Genomic DNA, 17,902 nt, shown 5'->3' on the forward strand with positions numbered 1-17,902 from the left:
AATGGCTAGTGCAAGTGGTGGCAAGTAACAAAGGAATTTACTTTGTGATTTGAACTTTTTATTACTTTATTTGCTTTTGCACTTCCACCAGTAAAATATATAAATTATGAATGTACACATCTACACAAACAGTGAGAAGGGCTGAGGGCTGGGTGATTGAAGGCTGGGGATGGATAGGAGGAGATTCTACTGAAAAAGATAAGCTCAGAGCAGCTCATTTAAAAAAAAAATGGAAGAAATGAACTGGGACTGTGAACTTTCAAAATTCAAAATTGTGAACTATGAATGTGAACTTGTTCATTTTAATCTGTGTGAACTGAACTTTGAGCTAGCTCTTGTGAAGTGTGAACTTGCACAACACTGGTTCCTACTACATTACAGCTTCCAGTTTTTGGTGTGCAAGATGCGTTCATTAAAATAGCACAAGATAATTGCTTCATACCAAGGACTGTCACAACCATTTTTAGAACACAAAGCAAGAACTTACTCTTGAATTGATTTTGATAATGATAATGGACTACATCTACTTTGGTATGGAAATAAGAGAAGAAAGGAGCTGTAGTATATCTGACATTGTCTATTTTCATGTCATTATTACTCAGAGATTGCATATTGTATTGTGAGAGTATTGTGAGATCCCATCCAGTATAACTTTTGTTTGTTCTTGTCCTTCTATTGGCAAATATTCTTTAATCATGATACCTTTGACAAGTCTTTTCTCATTCCTGCACTTAAACAATAAATGTCAAGCCACAGAGCTGGAGAATACTCCCAGCCAATGAAAAAGGACAATATTTGAGAAATCAGTAAATGAAATTCCTGTACCCCTCCTGTTGTTCCCGTGAGTGGTCAAAGCATAATGGTCATTTTTAGCCTGCAATGTATATGGTTGCGCAAGGTACCAATCAACCAATCACAATAACTGGTAAGGATGCCTGATCACGACAATTCCAGTCAGCATCCAGCCCACAGGAGAGTGAGATATCTTGGAGACCTGCACTCAGGTGATGCAGGATTCCTAAAGCTGCTCTGTCCCATATTCATTTCCTCTTCCTGCAAGAGGAAGCTGATGCCCTGGTCACCTGCACACTAGCCATGTATCTTTTGAATGCAGATATAACTAACTGACAGAAGCTGACCTTCATAACAAGGCACACTCTGCACAATATACTGCTTGGTTGTGGGAGGATCCCCCCCCCCCAAAAAAAAAAAAACCGACAGGAAGAGTGAGCTCACTTCAGCATACACACTTCTTTAAGAACATTTACTGCTACTGCACAGCAGCTCTGTTTTCCGTCAGGACACTAAAAATAAGAAGTAGACCTACTTTCATCATTTAAGCCACTCCTTCATTTCAAGTGGGTTTCATGGCTGTGCTTCTGCAATTTGTAGCCAACTTTGCTTAACATTTGCTTAACACTCAAAATGTGAAGTAAAATGTCTATTGCGGCGAAAGGCACGTCTTAGACGTCAACAGCAGTAGGCAGACGACTAGTAAAGTATTGTTTAAATGCAGCAATAAAAACGTAAGAAAATGTATTTACAAAAAGGTTTAAAGTATTTCCTGTGCATAGTTTTCTTGATCTAAAAATGGATCTAAAAAAATGGAAAAATTAACCAAGTTATAAACTTAACTATCCTATCACGACAGGTAAATACAGGCAAACTAGAAAGGATCTTTGCCCTCATAGTTGTGGTACATTTACAGATATAAATATATGCCTTTTTATCACCATCGTGTTTGCATAGGTGAGGGACAAACACAGCTATGACCAATGATATTATTTGATCTTTATGTCTTTATGTATTGTTTCCAAGGCAGTCATAATGTAGCATTTTTTTTATTTTTGTTTTTTAGATGAGTCACTTATTTCTAAATACTTGAGGATAATTAACTGCTCCTGCATGATATCATTTGTCAGTTTGATTCATAGTAGCAACCCACGGACACGACGATTTAGTAGAATCACTTCACTTCGAAAGATGAGTGGCAGTATCAATGGAATGGAATATATATATATATATATAATGCAGGTCCAAAAACATGATTTGTATTGAGTGTCAGTATGTTGCGTGCCTTCTCCATGTATGTAAATGCAGCGGTGTCATTGGCGGATGAAACCTGCTCAGATGTTGATTCACCGCCGTTAACAGTGGTGGTTTCCGAATTAAAATGTCAGAGAATTTAATTGCGCCACTACGGTGTCACAGTCTGAACAGGATCTGTGTGATCTAAGTCTTACATAGCGATACAAACAGCCCAAATCCTGACCATTTCCAATTTGAAGAGTATGTGTAGTAACTGAATACAACTACCTGACAATAGAGAGCGATCGTCTCGACTGCTAGGGTACCGTAATTAAACGAAACAGCTAATCCAAAACATAAAACCAGACAACAACCTGTAAAGCGCCACATTGGTCACATTCATGCATGCCCAGCAATGGAAAAAGCAGAGTTATAGCTTGCCTATGTTAACGTTAACAAACACTATCAGTAAACAAGATGGAGTAGAACCCGGTTAGCCAGTAAACTCGCTTTAGCACCAGACAATAATTGGCCAACTCGCCGATTTAGGCAGCAAAGTTAGCCAGCCAGCTACCGCAGTTTGGCTTGGTATCATCTTGCAAACTCAACCGCACTATCAACAATCATGCAGCTTACAAGACTTACTAACATTATTTACGTTTGTTATATCTTGCAAGCTGAAAGCGAGAATTAGCAAGGCCGGAGAAGGCAGTTAACCAACCACCAAAATATTACACTTGGGTAATTAACGTTAGCACGCTAGTTTGATTTTCGACGGCTAATTAACTTAGCTTACAAGCTTCGTTTACACGTTGTCCTTGGATTGTGGCTAGTTAAATAACACTAGCTAGCTAGCTAAATATAATCAATTAGCTATCAAGCGGTGGCTACGATATCTGTGGCACTACATCGGGTTACTAACCTTGTCCATAAGTTTCCAACATTTCTCCACTGTCTTTTTGTCCACGGTCCCCGGCTGGTTGTGGGAATGGAGATGGTGATGATGAGGCTGGAAAGCGTCCTTCATCATACCGATCAGTCCGCCGCCTTTCTTCAGATTCCCTGCCATGCTAAAACTCTGCTGCAGCCGGCCGGGGAGACCCCCGGGGCCGGGAGACCGCCCTCCTTCCCAGGCTGAGTGGTAGCTCGGCCGGACACCCTGAGGCGGACAGCACCCGTGTCAGACTCCAGCAGGGGCCCGTAGGGAGTGGTGAGATGGAGGTCTTAGCGCAATGAAGGTCTCATTAAAACCCCGCAAATTCCTGGATCAAACGCTGTCACCGACGCAAGCTGCAGCAATGCATTGTAGGCTGCGAGACAGTTGCTAGCAGTGGAGGCAAATAGTTGCTAGCTAGCTAACATAGCGTCAGCTAGTTAATGCCACACTACGTAGTATACTCGAATGCAGCAACAAATTTCACCTTAGATATTTTGTACGTTACTGCAATTATTGTCCTGTTCCTTCGTTCGTGAAAGACTGCGTTCCCATCGACAACCTTCTGCTTGCAGTTTAGCTGCCTGGATATAGCTATGTCGTTCCCCTTTCTCTAGTCAGCTCTTCCTCTGTCACACTCTTCCCTCGTCTCCGCTGTGAGGGGAAGAGTATAATATAGGAGGTGCTAGCTTACTGGAAAGCGGAATCCCATGGATACCATTGCCAGAAAACGTGCACAGATCACTTAAACTACATTGCATTAGAACAGAGGAGGATAAAATGAACGAACCAGTTAGTACATTTAATAGATAATTAACATTGTAAGCAATTAAGCACAGCCCTCTACTTCCCCCTCCCTTGAGAAGACGGCCCTTGCTAACGTTTCGCGGACATCCTTCCGCTAACAGAGCACCGCCTCGGCCCCCGCCCAGAAACACACCCCCGTCAGGCGCGCTCCCACAACATTCACTATGCGCGATCCTCAGATGCTTGCTAAGAAAAATAGGGCTTTAAAGATGCAGACGAGCTTATTGTTAGACGGTGTTTACATGAAAGATCACCTGCAAATAACTACTACTATAATAACTTAATTTCCACCGTTGACTGTTCCATTTTCATTATGAGTGCTGTAGTCGAAATAATTCATGAATCAAATGATTAAAAATTAATCTTTCAAAAAGCATCGATATGTTTTCGAAATGCACATTGAGAGTCTTTTGTGTAATTTACTTAGCTTTCCTCAGTTGCTCCGTTGCTTGGAAACGGTCCACGTTCGGCGTCACAATTGCCGAGTACAATGTTATGAATGGGGTCGCTGCTATAAATAAACTCTCCATTCACGCCACCAGGACCAAGGAGTAAACAGTACCCTGCAGAGCACAGTGTGTTGAATAATTGTAAAGCGCAAGTTGATGCGGAGCAGTTATGAAATTGGACTGGCAACCAGACTGTAATGGTAAATGGTAAATATGTAAAATGCTGGCCATGGCATCATCCATGAGGTGTAACATTGAAATCCTCAATCTGATCCCAATACCAGATTATAAACTATGGTCATAATGTCTGATATTGTTTTGGTACTGAAACTTTTCAAAGCCAAACTGAACTATATTCTGCCATGATTACTGTTTTGGTGTACTGCAGGCCTTTATGTTTAAGTGTCCATGCAGCAGAATAGGTACATTATTGTATATTGACTCACCTCCTTGTACAATTTTATGGAGAAATACTGTGTAATTATACCTCAGTCACAAAATAGTTATTCTTTTACTCAAACCTTCTGAGTGAGATTTGTCTAGAAAGGTATGTCACCTAGTAGGCTACTCTTTCAAGTGAATCTATTTTGTGTCAGCTCCTTGGATAAAGAACCACTGGCACTCCATTATTTTGACATACTATAGGGTCTTGAAGTGTGCATTTAAGGAAGAAGATACATTTTTACTGTCAATCTTGTATGGCAAAGGCACGAAAAAACTAATGATGGTATTAAAGAACTTTTCATTCCAAGAGGTCCTTTAAAGTTCACTGCTCCCATAGGTTAAGGTTAAGTGAACAGTTCTTGTTAGACAAATATTGAAATAAACAGTTAGATGTCCAAGCAAATGTTACATTTTATTATTTCTCAGGCATATGGAACAAATATGTCTCATTCATCAGAGGTTTACAACCTGAACTATTAGATTCCTCACACCCTGGACACAACCTTTTTCAACTCCTCCCCCCTGGCAGGTGTTACAGATCCCTGTATACCAAAACTACCAGACACAGGAGCAGTTTCTTTCCTTATGCTATCACCATCATAAATAGCTGACCAGTATCATCTGCTATGCCGTAGCTACTCTTGTTTCTATCACCCTGCTGCACATCTACAAATACTATATTGTTCAAATACTCATACATCACAATTTCATTCCCATACGTGATGCACATTATTGTTGCTTGCACTACCACACACACTTGCACTTTATGTATATTGTTTGTCTTTCATATATTCTGTATATTGCTTGTATATTGTGTATTGTCTTTAAATAATATTTATATTGTCTGTATCGCTTGAGAGACACCAACGACCGGAAACAAATTCCTCGTGTGTGATAACATACTTGGCCAATAAATCTGATTCTGATTCTGATTTTGATACTAAGTTCGCCATTTAAAAAAAAAAAATCGCCATTTAAAAATTAGTGGTCTTTTTCGAGTATCTCAGGGTGCCACTAGAGGTCGCAAATCTGCATGTGAAGTCCTGCGTCAGCGGTCTGTTAAAAAGTGCAGCATGAAAGGGGAACAAAAAACTTGGTGTAAATCAGTACAGCTTAAAAAAGAAGAGTAAAGCTGTTGTTTCGGGGTTGATTTTAAACAGAATTTCCGATGAGCCCTCAGTTTTTCTCGACTTGTTTTCTTCCAAGTATTTCAGTCCTGAGGCACCAAGACGTCAATATTGTTTTCCTCAGGCACTTGTTAATCAATTATCCGATTGCACCTCCCCAATCATGTCAGCTGATAAAATATTTGCCACTAAAATAGCACAAGTGACAGCAATTTTAGGTCGGACACCGTCACACGTTTGAGTCAGTCTATTACAAGCTACGCACAATGTGGTCATGAGTGAAATGCCGGAGCCTCAGAGGATGTCCTGGCTTTACTCTATTATATTTCCTTGTGGAAGACCTAAAATGCATAAACATAATGGTCTTTCCCATCTGTTGATTCGTCCAGTACCAGATATACGTCTCCTGTTTTGATTAGTTCTTTTAATTTGTTCTTAAATTTACTGTCTGCTTAAGATAATTCTGTCGAAGAAGTTGATTGACTGATGGGATTTTCCCAGCTGTTTATCATATGCTTTTTAAATATTACACGCAATTAGAGACTATCCACTTTTTCAGGAGGAATCGAACATTCCAAAAAGATGAATTGTCAACCGTAACAATGACAGGCGGGGATGAAAAATTTCCGTCTTAACGAATCTTTATCCATCATCATTTTCATAGGTAAGCAATCCGTCGTTTTATTAGTGTTCATTCATTAGTATTCCATTAGTATTGGATAAAGAATCGCTAATAAAAACAATGCGACGCAATTAGATTTTACAGATCCTTGGACCTTGGCAATTCTGCAAAACCGACATGCAAATCAATATTTCGTTCGGGTAATGCCAAAACATTTGAATTTCGCAATGAGTTCCTCGAAATAAAGCATACACCACAGCACGGATCTGAAATACAAGCCCTATAAAACACTAAATAAATCTATTCATGCTATTCAAATTTATTTGTGTCAAAGCTTTAAATTCATTTCGAACTTCTTGAACATTTTGAACTTCATTATATTTATACTTGTAATACTTAAATATACTTATGTATAATATTGGCGGGGCATTAGAAAAGGCAAAGAAATAAGAATTTGTGCTGTTGTGCATCTGGCAGTCATTTGAAAAAATGTTCCCTGCTCCACTTCATTTAATGTATTGAACTGGAATCATATCATAGGCAACTTGCCAGACTTACGCAAGGCTGTTGTGAGTTGGTAAAGTTGCTGTCCTACATCCCTCTGCAGTTTTTGTAACCTCTTGGTCTGTTTTATGGCATGTTCAAAACATGATTAGGTTGCCTTTGTTAACTGTAGATATGTAGTCCTTGACTTCAGACAAACTTGGAAGCATCCCTAGTGCTGGGCTGTTCAGAGACAAATGGCTGCTGTGACATAATAAACTGATGAATGAAGGACCAATATTCAACCGTTTTAAGGGGCCGTACAACACAGACAGCATTCTCTGTAAATCACACATTTAGGGTTTTATCCAGGTTTATCTAGGTAAGCCAAGAAGTCAGAATACTGTGAATGAGCATTCTGGAAGAATATTCTGGAAAAAATATAATGAACATTCAAAGTGAGTAAAATAAATGTGTAAGTGGTAGTATGACATATGTAGAAAATTTGAGAATTGAACATGAGACCTAGATTCACCCCTCAGTGTGTCATGTAGCATGGGTAGGGGTATAAATAACACTCAGGTGAACAAAACACTTTCTGGTCAAACAGGTTTCTGACCAATAATCCTAGACACCCCCTGTGCTCTGATTGGCTGATGAGCACATAGAATCAGGTTTCTCTGGTTTCACCTGTTCATTTTCCACAGTGCAGTGCTGTTCACACAGGTTTGAGACACTTGACAGAGCTAGACTTTGGACTACCTCCAAATGCAGACCATGAAGATCATCATTCTGGCCATCTTTGGAGCATTTCTCCACTTTGCATATGCAGGTAATACTAATGACAATCAGAACAATTGTTCTTATTATGCTTGTTAAATGATTTGTAAATATATTCTAAAGATTATGAAGATATGTTCACATTTTTCTTCATATGTATGAGCTATATGTGCTTCAAATTGGATAACTGGAATTACTTTAGAATATGTATACAATAAAAAAAGAAAAAATTAATCCAGCAACTCCAAGCAGGTGTTAAAAAGATTGCATATAATTTCAAGTAAGACTGAATATATAAATATGTCTAAAAGTGTTTAGACCTTGTTCGAAACTATTCTTCATAGCTTTTGAAAGTTATGATTCACATTTTGCTGATTTCTGACATCAGTTATGAAGGAATGTTTTTAAACATCTTAACTTCATTTTAGAATTCACAGTTAGCCTTCTAATGGGTTCCGACGGAGTGGTAACCAGCACATTCACAGACTCAGTGTTCCTCAGCCTACCACCATGTTCTCTTGCGGGACAGAGTGTTAATCTTCAGTATAACAACACAGCCACAAAAGAGATCAGTAAGTAATGGGGCAATGCACATTATACTAATGAACAGTTAGTGGTATATTGCAAGGAGAAGACCAAATATTCACTCATTTAAATATTCAAACAGGGGATCACTGATCAGTTAATTGGCTTATTATTAAGCGATCTGCTTAGTTACCAACACATGAAGAAAAAAATCCCTCTGTGTTCTCTCTCATCAGTATTCTGGAGGGAAACCCAAAGAACCCTGCATAAAACATAATTTATTGATGTTATTTAACTGCCAGAAAATATAAGTGAATGCAGATCTCTTTGCAGCGAATCATTATTTATGGAGTTTCATATAGTTTTCGTGGGAGAAAAAAGCAGGGTTCACGGAATATTTGACTCAATTTCAATCAAATTATTTGAAAATGCACATCCTTAATATGCTGAGAGGGTAAAGAAAAAGTCATGGATGCATTCCGACCATACATGTTCATAGATTATGAAGACATTATTATATGAAGAGTCAGGAATAAGAATACTAACCACCAGGATCTATTAAAAACATCTATATTTATAGTCATGGAAGATATATTTGAAATATGATTAACCAATCGTCCACAGCAGATTAAATAAATAAAAAAGTGCAATTGTCTTATGCACTATGCAGAGGTGGAAAACTCCAGCTTCAGAAAGTAAAAGTCCTGCCACGTATTTGTTCCACCCATGCACTACACCACCTGAATTTAATTAGCACACCTCTTCGGCCAGGTAGAGGAGCTAATTAGTGAAATCACCTTGTTTAGTGAATGGCTAGAACAAATACATGGTAGGACTTTTACTCTCTGAAGCCGGGGTTTTCCACCTCTGGCACTATGCAATGGTCACTTAATTTCCCTAAAGTGTCCCAGTGTTTATCTGATTCCGGGATACACTAAAGCACTATAAATTCCAGGGGTTTGATTTGGTGTGTTTGTCAAACAGAGACTCTGCGTGATATATTCAAGGTTCCACTGTGTCGGTTCAGGAGGGCTCTTGCTGTGGTCACTGAGACTAATGGCCACTTCACTATCACCAAAGAGCTAGGGTACCAAGTGAAAGACCTCACCAATGGAACACAATACAGGTCAGCAAAGTGACAAGAATTGTGGCTCATGGGCATGCTGTTGGTGTGAATGCACACATCATGGGGTTAAACTGGTCTTGTTTGTTATTACTGTATGTGTTTCACTCATTCAGTGAATGCCTATTACAGCTGTTTCTCTGTGTCAGGTGTTCAAGCTCATTATGACAATTTGTATACATATATATCACTGGAGAAAAAATATCTGTCAGATTCCATGGGTGTGTTGAAACCAAGCTGATACAACAATATTGCCTTTTTTGCTTGAGTAGAAAACCTGCAAGAGTGATGGGTACATAATACAATATTTATTTAACTGAAACTTGCTGGTGCTTTGTTAATTAACAGGTATAAATACTGTATTTCCTTCTTGTTAGCTTTCAATATATTGTGGGAGCAGAGAGGAGCAATGTTTTAGAAGCAACCACAAAAACAGGTAATTTGAAATATAATTCATATATTTCAGAGCATTTCAGTAATTACTCATAATTCTTCATATATGTAATTATGAGCTCCAAGCATTTGTTGACCTGTAGAACAAAGGAATAAATGCACACAAGAAGTGCAGGGGACATTCATTGATTTTTCATAATGTCCTCATATTTTTTTTTCAATATTTGACTGTAAAGGCTACATGATTTTGGTAAGTATGTGTGTGTGTGTGTGTGTGTGTGTGGGGGGGGGGGGGGGGGGGCGGGGGGGGGTCTTTTTAACAAAACAAAAGTGCTGAATGGGTGGAGCCATCATTTGACACAACAAATAACCACAAGCATATCCCTCAAGGTGCGGTAGGTGCAGGATTAAAATATAGCCTGAACACACAGTATACCCAGTACTCTGATGCGCCCAAGTGGTTTTATTTGCACATACAAACAACACAGACAAGGTTTGGAGTTTTAGGGATCTTCATCAGGAAGCATTAGTGTAGTAATTGTAGTGTGGAGTCGAGTGAATAGAGTTGTGGACTCTCCTATTTTCTGGAGCCATTGTCTGTACATAGTTTTGTACTGAGCAGAGAAAACTCTTGAGATTCATTCAAATGGGTCAGTGGTTGGTAGCACATAGTAGATATGCCAATTTCTACTCTCCATCACCACTGCATTGTTCTTAATGATTTACCCCACAGCCAATAACTGCTGTTTGTGTCCCTTTTTAGCTTCTGATTATGCGCAGCTTGATGAAGGGCTGCCAGCACACAGTGGCGCCATGGTGGTGATCACCGTCCTGCTTTCAGTGGCCATGTTTCTCCTGGTCCTGGGCCTCATCGTCACCCTGTTCCTTAGCAACTCTGATGACTGAACTGTACCACAGCATTATTGCTTGTTGGTTAAAAATGTACATACCATAACATTTCTAAGAATTGCATTTTTTCCTGTTGTATATTATTATGAGGTCTATATTATTCTGTGGTCCTAGCATTTTGAGTTCAGATGTATAGTGTATATTCTAAAAAGAACCACAAAATAAGCAAATGCACATCCATTTACAACAGACATTTACATATTTGAATTAGCTGTGTGGTATGAATCAGGGGGCTCATTTTAAAAATCACTAATAACAGAAAATAACAGAGATGGTTGTGTGACAGTTTGCCTTTTATTTGGCCCTGCATCTTTAGGAAATCTTGTAATGTTGCTGTACGTTACAATAGTGATGCAAATGTGCATGGAATGTTGGGAAGTTGAACCTCTTTTCTTTGGGATGTTGCCTGTTCTTTTATCCCCACGTCGACCAAAAACCATGACAAAAACATCCAAGTTGGCCGTTATTTGTAATCTTACCAATTTCTTTATTAAACCCAGAGGTGTACTGCCACTACAAGCTAGTGGAGTTGCACATTCTCCTGAACCTCTGAACCTCACTGCCATTACCAGGGTGGTAGCGAGGGCTATCTGGCTAACTGTCACAGTTGCAGGTTGATTTCTGTGTGGTGCACTGCTGTTGTATCAGTGAGCAAGATATTTCATGTAAATTGCTTTAGCATCTATCTCAGTGCCTGCATAGAATATATGTAAAGTGTAAGTGGTGTAAATGGCCATGCAACACTGTCTGCAAGGTAACAGTGCCATGTGTTTGACAGCCAATACTATAAATGAATTAATGTAAACCTGCATCCAAATTTAAGCAAAGTTAATTTCACATGTATACATTAATGAATTTTAATAAAGTAAATCTTTGTATTAATTACATTCTGTTCCTTTGTCTACCTTGCACAGATGTTTAGGCAGTAAGAGTGGAAATTCCCAGTTGCCCATCAAAATGAAGAGGGTGAACTGAAGTCGCATCAGAGATGGGAGATGCTGAAATCTCGCCTGATTGTAAAAAGTAACATCACAGTGTGTCCAAACATAAATACAACTGCTTCAACCAAAATAAACGAACTTTAAAGGCTACGTTGGGATTGCCATTCTGCTTGTTAGACACGGATAATGCAAGGGTTCGCCTGACAATTCTAAATAGGCTAAGTATCTGCTGGCGTTTAAAACTATCAGTTGTGCAGTGTGGTGGTTAATCACGTATAATAATTGCATTCGACATTCCAAATAACTCCCCAATGCTGATTTGATTTTTATATAATTAAAACGTTTACATAATTTTAAAACGTTGCAATTCACTCCAATCAACAAGTCCTGTAGCTGCTGTCTCTGAATCCAGCTAATCATTCACACCTGCCGAGGTTTCAAAGGATTTTAATAGGCTACCTTCACAAACAGCAGAACATAAGAGGTGAAGCAGCGTGGCTTTACAGAAGAAGGATAGGAAATCCGTTAAAGTAACACATTAGCCTAAGTTTTAGGCACTGAATACTTGGATATGTTTCTCCAGGTACAAAATCAAAGTAGATTCGCCGACCTCCATTTAACCACCTGCCTAAACGACTGGGACATGAATGAAGAAATCAAGCTAACGACCACCACTGATCAGTTTTATCAAGGTAAGGGAACCAAGTAAAACCATGACACAAACACCATACGAGTTCTAAGAATACCTGCTTTGTTTACTGTGTACACACATCAACACTCCTAAATACCTCATCCTTCACATGCATCAGACGAAAAGCGGAATGACCAATATTTGGTGCAATGGCACTATGCGCGGATCTCGAGACAATCTTCGGAGAAGGATGGTTCGCCCAATCAGTCCCGTGTCGAATTACAAGGTGGGATGAAATGTGAAGTTTTAATTGCCATTTCATACCGGTATAATCAAGACATTCAGCTTGATGATCAATACAAATACTCAAATATCAGCTTTAGTGTATTTATTTGCATTATGCCCACGTTTAGTAGGCCAACATCAGTCATATAGCCTAGAAGTGAAATGACTTGATTAATGTGGACTATGTAGTAAACAAAAAAAAAAAAAAAAACCCCTTATCCTGCAGACACTCAGATGCAACCCAGTCTGTGGTTGATGGTGAACCCCACCCTGGCTTGTTCAATCAAGTATCCCAAGCAGGCAGTCGGGACTGTGACACCGGCATGTGCCACTCAGGAGCTACGTTCTCCCGTACTGCCTACCCCCATGCCTTCGTGCCTAGCCGCCGTCCAAAGCACCCCTCCATCTCTGTCACCTGACGATGAACCCTGTCTTGACGAATCGCTACACGACGCCTCCTCATCCAGTGAACAAGTGGGTGTATGACCACCCAATGTTTTTACTACCAGACATGTAGGGGTGGTTTTCTGTCCATAAATGGCTCACCGTTTAACATGTTTATTAGCTTACAGATGAGGACGACGCATCCTCGGCGGATGTTCCAGTTTGCCGAAAAGTGAAGAACGGTCGCAAAGTGCAGTCGACGCAGGACCGCATACGGAAACTAAGTCTGGCCCAGAACAAGCGACTGCAGCGTGTTCTCCAGGAGAGCAACAACCTCAAGAGCGGGGTGTGGCCTCGGCCTCCCGTGAACTACTGCATTCTCATCGCTATGGCGCTAAACAGCAGCCGCACCGGAAGCCTTAATGTGCAGCAGATCTATAACTTCACTAGGTGATGGTAAAACCAGTATTGGCTTAGTTCCTGTCGGGTTCAGGATGGGGTGGGTGTGATTGCCTTAAGATGGCAATGGTGCAAGCTTTTAGTTTCCAGCAACCATTAGCTAGGACAGTTTGGATAAATCTTAAAAATTTATGAATTTAGCCAATGGTAAAAGGGGTCCAAATCCTGACAAGTCCATTTTCTGGAAAAAATGCTTTTTCTGGGTAAGTCAAAATGTGTTCCCCTAGGGTGAACATATGTCCTTTTTTCCTGGACATGTCCTCTTTTTGGGACCTAAAAAATGTGTCCCAAAAAGAGGACATATTTGGGAAAAAGGACGTATAGTCACCCTAGTTTCCCGGTGTTGTATCTAGATGTAAGAGTGTGCTCTGACATTACTTCACTTGACCTGGTGTTTTTCACCAACAGCTTTCTACTCTAGATTTTTTTTTTTTCTTGCTTTTCAGAGAGCACTTCCCATTCTTTCAGACAGCTCCTGATGGCTGGAAGAACACTATAAGGCATAACCTGTGTTTCAGCAATAGCTTCCGGAAGACTCCACAGCAGGTATCCAGCGAGGGAAAGCGCAAGTCCTGCCTCTGGCACCTGACAGTGGATGGTCGCCGCAGACTGCGGAATGAAATACACACACTTACTGGGGAGTCTTTCAGAGTGCTCAGGAGGAGCATGAACAGCCCTGGTAAGATCATATTCTTTCACTTGGGCAGCAGTGTGTGGTAAGGAGCAGGGCTCAAACTGAAAGGTTGCTGGTTCCCCCCTGGGCCACTGCTGTTGTACTGTTGGGCAAGGTACTTATTACCCACAACTGCCTCAGTAAATATCCAGCTGTATAAATACACTATATGGACAAAAGTATTTGGCCACCTGTTAATTATTGAATTCAGGTGTTTCAATCAGACCCGTTGCCGCAGGTGTATAAAATCAGGCACCTAGCCATGCAGTCTCCATTTGCAAACATTTGTGATACAAAATGGGTCGTTCTGAAGAGCAGTGACTTCAAGCGTGGTACTGTGGTAGGATGCCACCTTTGCAATAAGACGGTTCGTCAAATTTCATCCCTGCTGGATATTCCACGGTCAACTGTAAGTGATATTATTAGAAAGTGGAAGCGTTTAGGAACAACAGCAACTCAACCATGAAGTGGAAGACCACGTAAAATCACAGAGCGGGGTCAACGACTGCTAAGGCGCATGTTGCGTCAAAGTCGCCAACGCTCTGCTGAATTCCATAGCTGAAGAGTTCCGAACTTCCACTGGCATTAATGTAAGCACAAAAACTGTGCGGCGAGAGCTTCATGGAATGGGTTTCCATGGTCGAGCAGCTGCATGCAAGCCTCACATCGCCAAGTGTCAGATGGAGTGGTGTAAAGCACACCGAAACTGAACTGTGGAGCAGTGGAAATGTGTTCTGTGGAGTGACGAATCACGCTTCTGTTTGGCAGTCAGATGGGCGAGTCTGGGTTTGGCGGATGCCAGGAGAACATTACCTGCCTGACTGCATTGTGCCAACTGTGAAGTTTGGTGGAGGAGGGATAATGGTATGGGGCTGTTTTTCACGGTTTTGGCTAGGCCCCTTATCTCCAGTGAAGGGTAATCTTAATGCTTCAGGATACCAAGACATTTTGGACAATGCTATGCTTCCAACTTTGTGGCAACAGTTTGGGGAAGGCCCTTTTCTATTCCAACATGACTGTGCCCCAGTGCACAAAGCAAGGACTGTAAAGACATGGTTTGATGAGTTCGGTATTCGCACAGAGCCCTCACCTCAACCCTATCGAGCACCTTTGGGATGAACTGGAACGGATTGCTAGCCAGGCCTTCTCGTCCAACATCAGTGCCTGATCTCATAAATGCTCTACAGAATGAATGGGCACACATTCCCACAGAAACACTCAAATCTTGTGGAAAGCCTTCCAAGAAGAGTGGAAGCTGTTATAGCTGCAAAAGGGGGACCAACTCCATATTAAAGTATATGCATTTGAATACAATGCCTTACAGTCCCTGTTGGTGTAATGGTCAGGCGTCCGAATACTTTTGTCCATATAGTGTATGTAAAATTGTAAGCTGCTCTGGATAAGGGCATTTGCTAAATGACAATGTAACATCTCAGTGAGTGAGGCTTTGTGAACCCCATTTATCCAATGAATTGGTGGTGCTAAAGTGCTACCAACCAGGGACTTGTTTGAAAATGAAAGGAGGGGAGGATCTGCCTCATTTGTTGGGGTTGCATAAAGTTGTCTTCCATCACTACATTTCTCACGCTGCACTGAATTGACTGTTTCCTAATGGCATAAAGGCACAAATGCCCATACGATCAACAAATCACGGAGTTGTTAGCTTGCCACTTTCCTGCAAGTAAGTCCTCTCTCGCACAGTTAATGGAAATCTGGCCACTTGTCATGTTCTTGCTACTTATGCAGTGAGGTGGGAGAGAAATCAACTCGCATTAGGTATGAACTAAGAAGGCTAAGATTGATGGTGTTTAAGTTAATAGTGTTTAGAGTAAGGAATGCAAAAGTGAGTTTGCTTTTAGAATTAGCAGGGATTAACATGACCAGATCTCAACATGGTCACCTTTCTGTGGTCAGGTCAGCTCTAAACTTGGGTGTCGTCATAAAGGTGTGCTGCACAGGTATTCTAGCATGCCAAAATTAATTTTGACCTTAATGTTCTGATTTTGCTTTTGATCCCCTCTGCAGATATGATCCGTGCTCTGTTTGAGCTGTGACTGACCAGAAGTCACTTGGCAGATTACACCTGTGAAAGGCTTAAACCCATACCCGAGTGAATAACAGCCCACCTTTTTCTTCTGTTGGCTGGTAACCAAGTTGGCATTGTCAATGTGTAACCTGTGATATTCTCATGTTTGAATCTGTAAGCTGTTTACTTTTCCAGTTGTCTAGCTAGAGAATTACTGGACCTACCCTGTAATTTGCATGTAATTAAAGAAATGCATTTATGAAGGTGGTATTCATTTCCCCTGGAAAACTGGGGTTTTTAAAGAAATTTTAAATGCATTAGAATTGTGCTGTACAGTATTGGTGTAATCAGTGTGCCACTTGAGGATCAAAAATGCAAAGTGAGTAAGTGCAGAGGATGGGTAATTAAGGGCAGTTTTTTTTTTTTTTTAAATACACATGCACATTTACTTCCCGTATACATTTCAGTAATAAAAGGTAGGTGGCTCAGCTCTGACATGGAATTTGTTGGGTCATGTTGATTTGCTCAGCTCTGTTCTGACTGGATGTGAAGGTCAGTTTATTTCTGGGTTTGACTGGAAGGCTAAAATAAAGGGCATTGGTTATAGGTTTGGAGCTTGGAGTATAGATTTCCTATTATACCTGTTTGTTCCCATCTGACTAGAAGCTCCTAGAACAAACCTGATCTGTAATGGCATATTTTAGATTCCTTGCATCAGTTTTTTTCATTTTTATTATTATTGTACGATTAGCAAGGGCCCTAAGCACTGAACTGAATAATGTAGGGTCTGCTGTTTACATACAATCCCTGCATAAATGACTGAGGAAATTCTGAGGGAAATTCTGATGAATAGATGCCCGTTATGTTGGCACTGTCATTAGCTGATGTGATCAGGCTTGACTTGGTAGTAGTCATGCTTGGATTTTTTCCTGGCAGTAGTCTGTGTGATCAGCCCCCCTCCCCTTTATTTTGGTAAATGCTTTACTCCTGTAGAGTTGAAGTGAGATGAGTAATCCTCCAGTACACCTACATGAGGCTAATGGCCAATTTTTCTACTGCAAATCTCCCAGTGCACCAGTGAGCTAAGTGGCCATTGGAAGTGGCTTTACTGTCATGCGAGAAACCAGTGAGCATCTGATCAGGGGTGTGCCTGATATACATTAAACAGTGGAGCATATTTTCTCTTGTGGGTTGTGGGAGGGTGAGTGGTGGTGGTGTGGAAAGACAGTGCTGTAAGTACAAGGTGAAATTTTCAGTTTTAACAAAAGTCACAATATGGCTGATGGTCAGTTCAGACCTTGATATGGGGTCAAACAACTATTTACTATGAAATAAATCTTAATATATTCCATGTCTGGGGAACTGGGGCATCTTAAACATGGCTGCCCTATGATGTGAGAAATAAGCACACATACAAAGTATGCAGGTTAAAGAGGAAAGTCAGCCAAGTAAGACTGCAATATCTGAGTCTGCTGACATAGGAAAAACTTATCCATTGCCTGCCTTTGGAGACAGTGATGACAATAGTGCTGGTGAATTTCAACATACACAAACATTCCAAACTGCCACAAAAGAAATCAAAGAAAAAGAGGTGGAGGGAGTGTGGGATGATGTAGGGGCCACCTTTCACAGTTGCTCAGAGATTCATTTCCCCTGTTACTGGTCTGGTGGATACTAGCATGGTGAGTGGGGGTGCTCTGCCTGTTAGCCCAGTATTGCTTGTCTGATTCCACAAGGATTAAGAGCTCTGAGGTGGCTCTTAGGCTTCACCCAAGTGAGAGCTAAAACATGGGAGTAGTCATGGGACACTTTTCTTGTCTCAGGGTGATGCTTCTGTTCTGGAAGCAGAGAGGTGGACTTTCATAGAGAGCAATATACA

At 40.7% G+C, this 17,902-nt stretch overlaps 3 protein-coding genes across 3 annotated transcripts in view; 2 read left to right on the top strand and 1 right to left on the bottom strand.

Moving 5' to 3' along the window:
* Positions 1-3,806, bottom strand: part of LOC118775343 (E3 ubiquitin-protein ligase CBL-like) — a 45,565-nt gene extending 41,759 nt beyond the window's left edge. Inside the window, exon 1 of the mRNA XM_036525221.1 lies at positions 2,951-3,806. Within this exon, the coding sequence (XP_036381114.1) occupies positions 2,951-3,097 (147 nt within the window). The 5' untranslated portion in view covers positions 3,098-3,806. The remainder of the gene's footprint in view (positions 1-2,950) is intronic.
* Positions 3,807-6,337: 2,531 nt separating this feature from the next.
* On the top strand, positions 6,338-11,429 carry zgc:194948 (uncharacterized protein LOC796981 homolog). The gene is made up of 6 exons (XM_036525553.1): positions 6,338-6,453; positions 7,621-7,726; positions 8,103-8,246; positions 9,184-9,325; positions 9,700-9,758; positions 10,479-11,429. Exons 2-6 carry the CDS (start codon positions 7,663-7,665, stop codon positions 10,619-10,621), a joined length of 552 nt encoding a protein of 183 aa, XP_036381446.1. The 5' UTR covers positions 6,338-6,453; positions 7,621-7,662; the 3' UTR covers positions 10,622-11,429.
* Positions 11,430-12,016: 587 nt separating this feature from the next.
* On the top strand, positions 12,017-16,063 carry foxr1 (forkhead box R1). Its single transcript, XM_036523009.1, has 6 exons — positions 12,017-12,257; positions 12,375-12,449; positions 12,708-12,961; positions 13,047-13,315; positions 13,771-14,003; positions 16,023-16,063. Exons 1-6 carry the CDS (start codon positions 12,137-12,139, stop codon positions 16,049-16,051), a joined length of 981 nt encoding a protein of 326 aa, XP_036378902.1. The 5' UTR covers positions 12,017-12,136; the 3' UTR covers positions 16,052-16,063.
* The last annotated feature ends 1,839 nt before the right edge of the window (positions 16,064-17,902 follow it).

This window comes from Megalops cyprinoides, chromosome 3, assembly GCF_013368585.1.
Source record: "Megalops cyprinoides isolate fMegCyp1 chromosome 3, fMegCyp1.pri, whole genome shotgun sequence".
Taxonomy (NCBI): Eukaryota; Metazoa; Chordata; class Actinopteri; order Elopiformes; family Megalopidae; genus Megalops; species Megalops cyprinoides.

What these genes read in the sequence shown, in the direction of transcription:
- zgc:194948 (XM_036525553.1), top strand. Translation starts at nt 7,663, where the DNA reads ATGCAGACCATGAAGATCATCATTCTGGCCATCTTTGGAGCATTTCTC. An exon ending in CACAGCCACAAAAGAGATCA is followed by an intron (nt 8,247 to 9,183) that starts GTAAGTAATGGG and finishes TTTGTCAAACAG; the next exon opens with AGACTCTGCGTGATATATTC. An exon ending in ACCAATGGAACACAATACAG is followed by an intron (nt 9,326 to 9,699) that starts GTCAGCAAAGTG and finishes CCTTCTTGTTAG; the next exon opens with CTTTCAATATATTGTGGGAG.
- foxr1 (XM_036523009.1), top strand. Translation starts at nt 12,137, where the DNA reads ATGTTTCTCCAGGTACAAAATCAAAGTAGATTCGCCGACCTCCATTTA. An exon ending in CACTGATCAGTTTTATCAAG is followed by an intron (nt 12,258 to 12,374) that starts GTAAGGGAACCA and finishes CACATGCATCAG; the next exon opens with ACGAAAAGCGGAATGACCAA. An exon ending in CAGATCTATAACTTCACTAG is followed by an intron (nt 13,316 to 13,770) that starts GTGATGGTAAAA and finishes CTTGCTTTTCAG; the next exon opens with AGAGCACTTCCCATTCTTTC.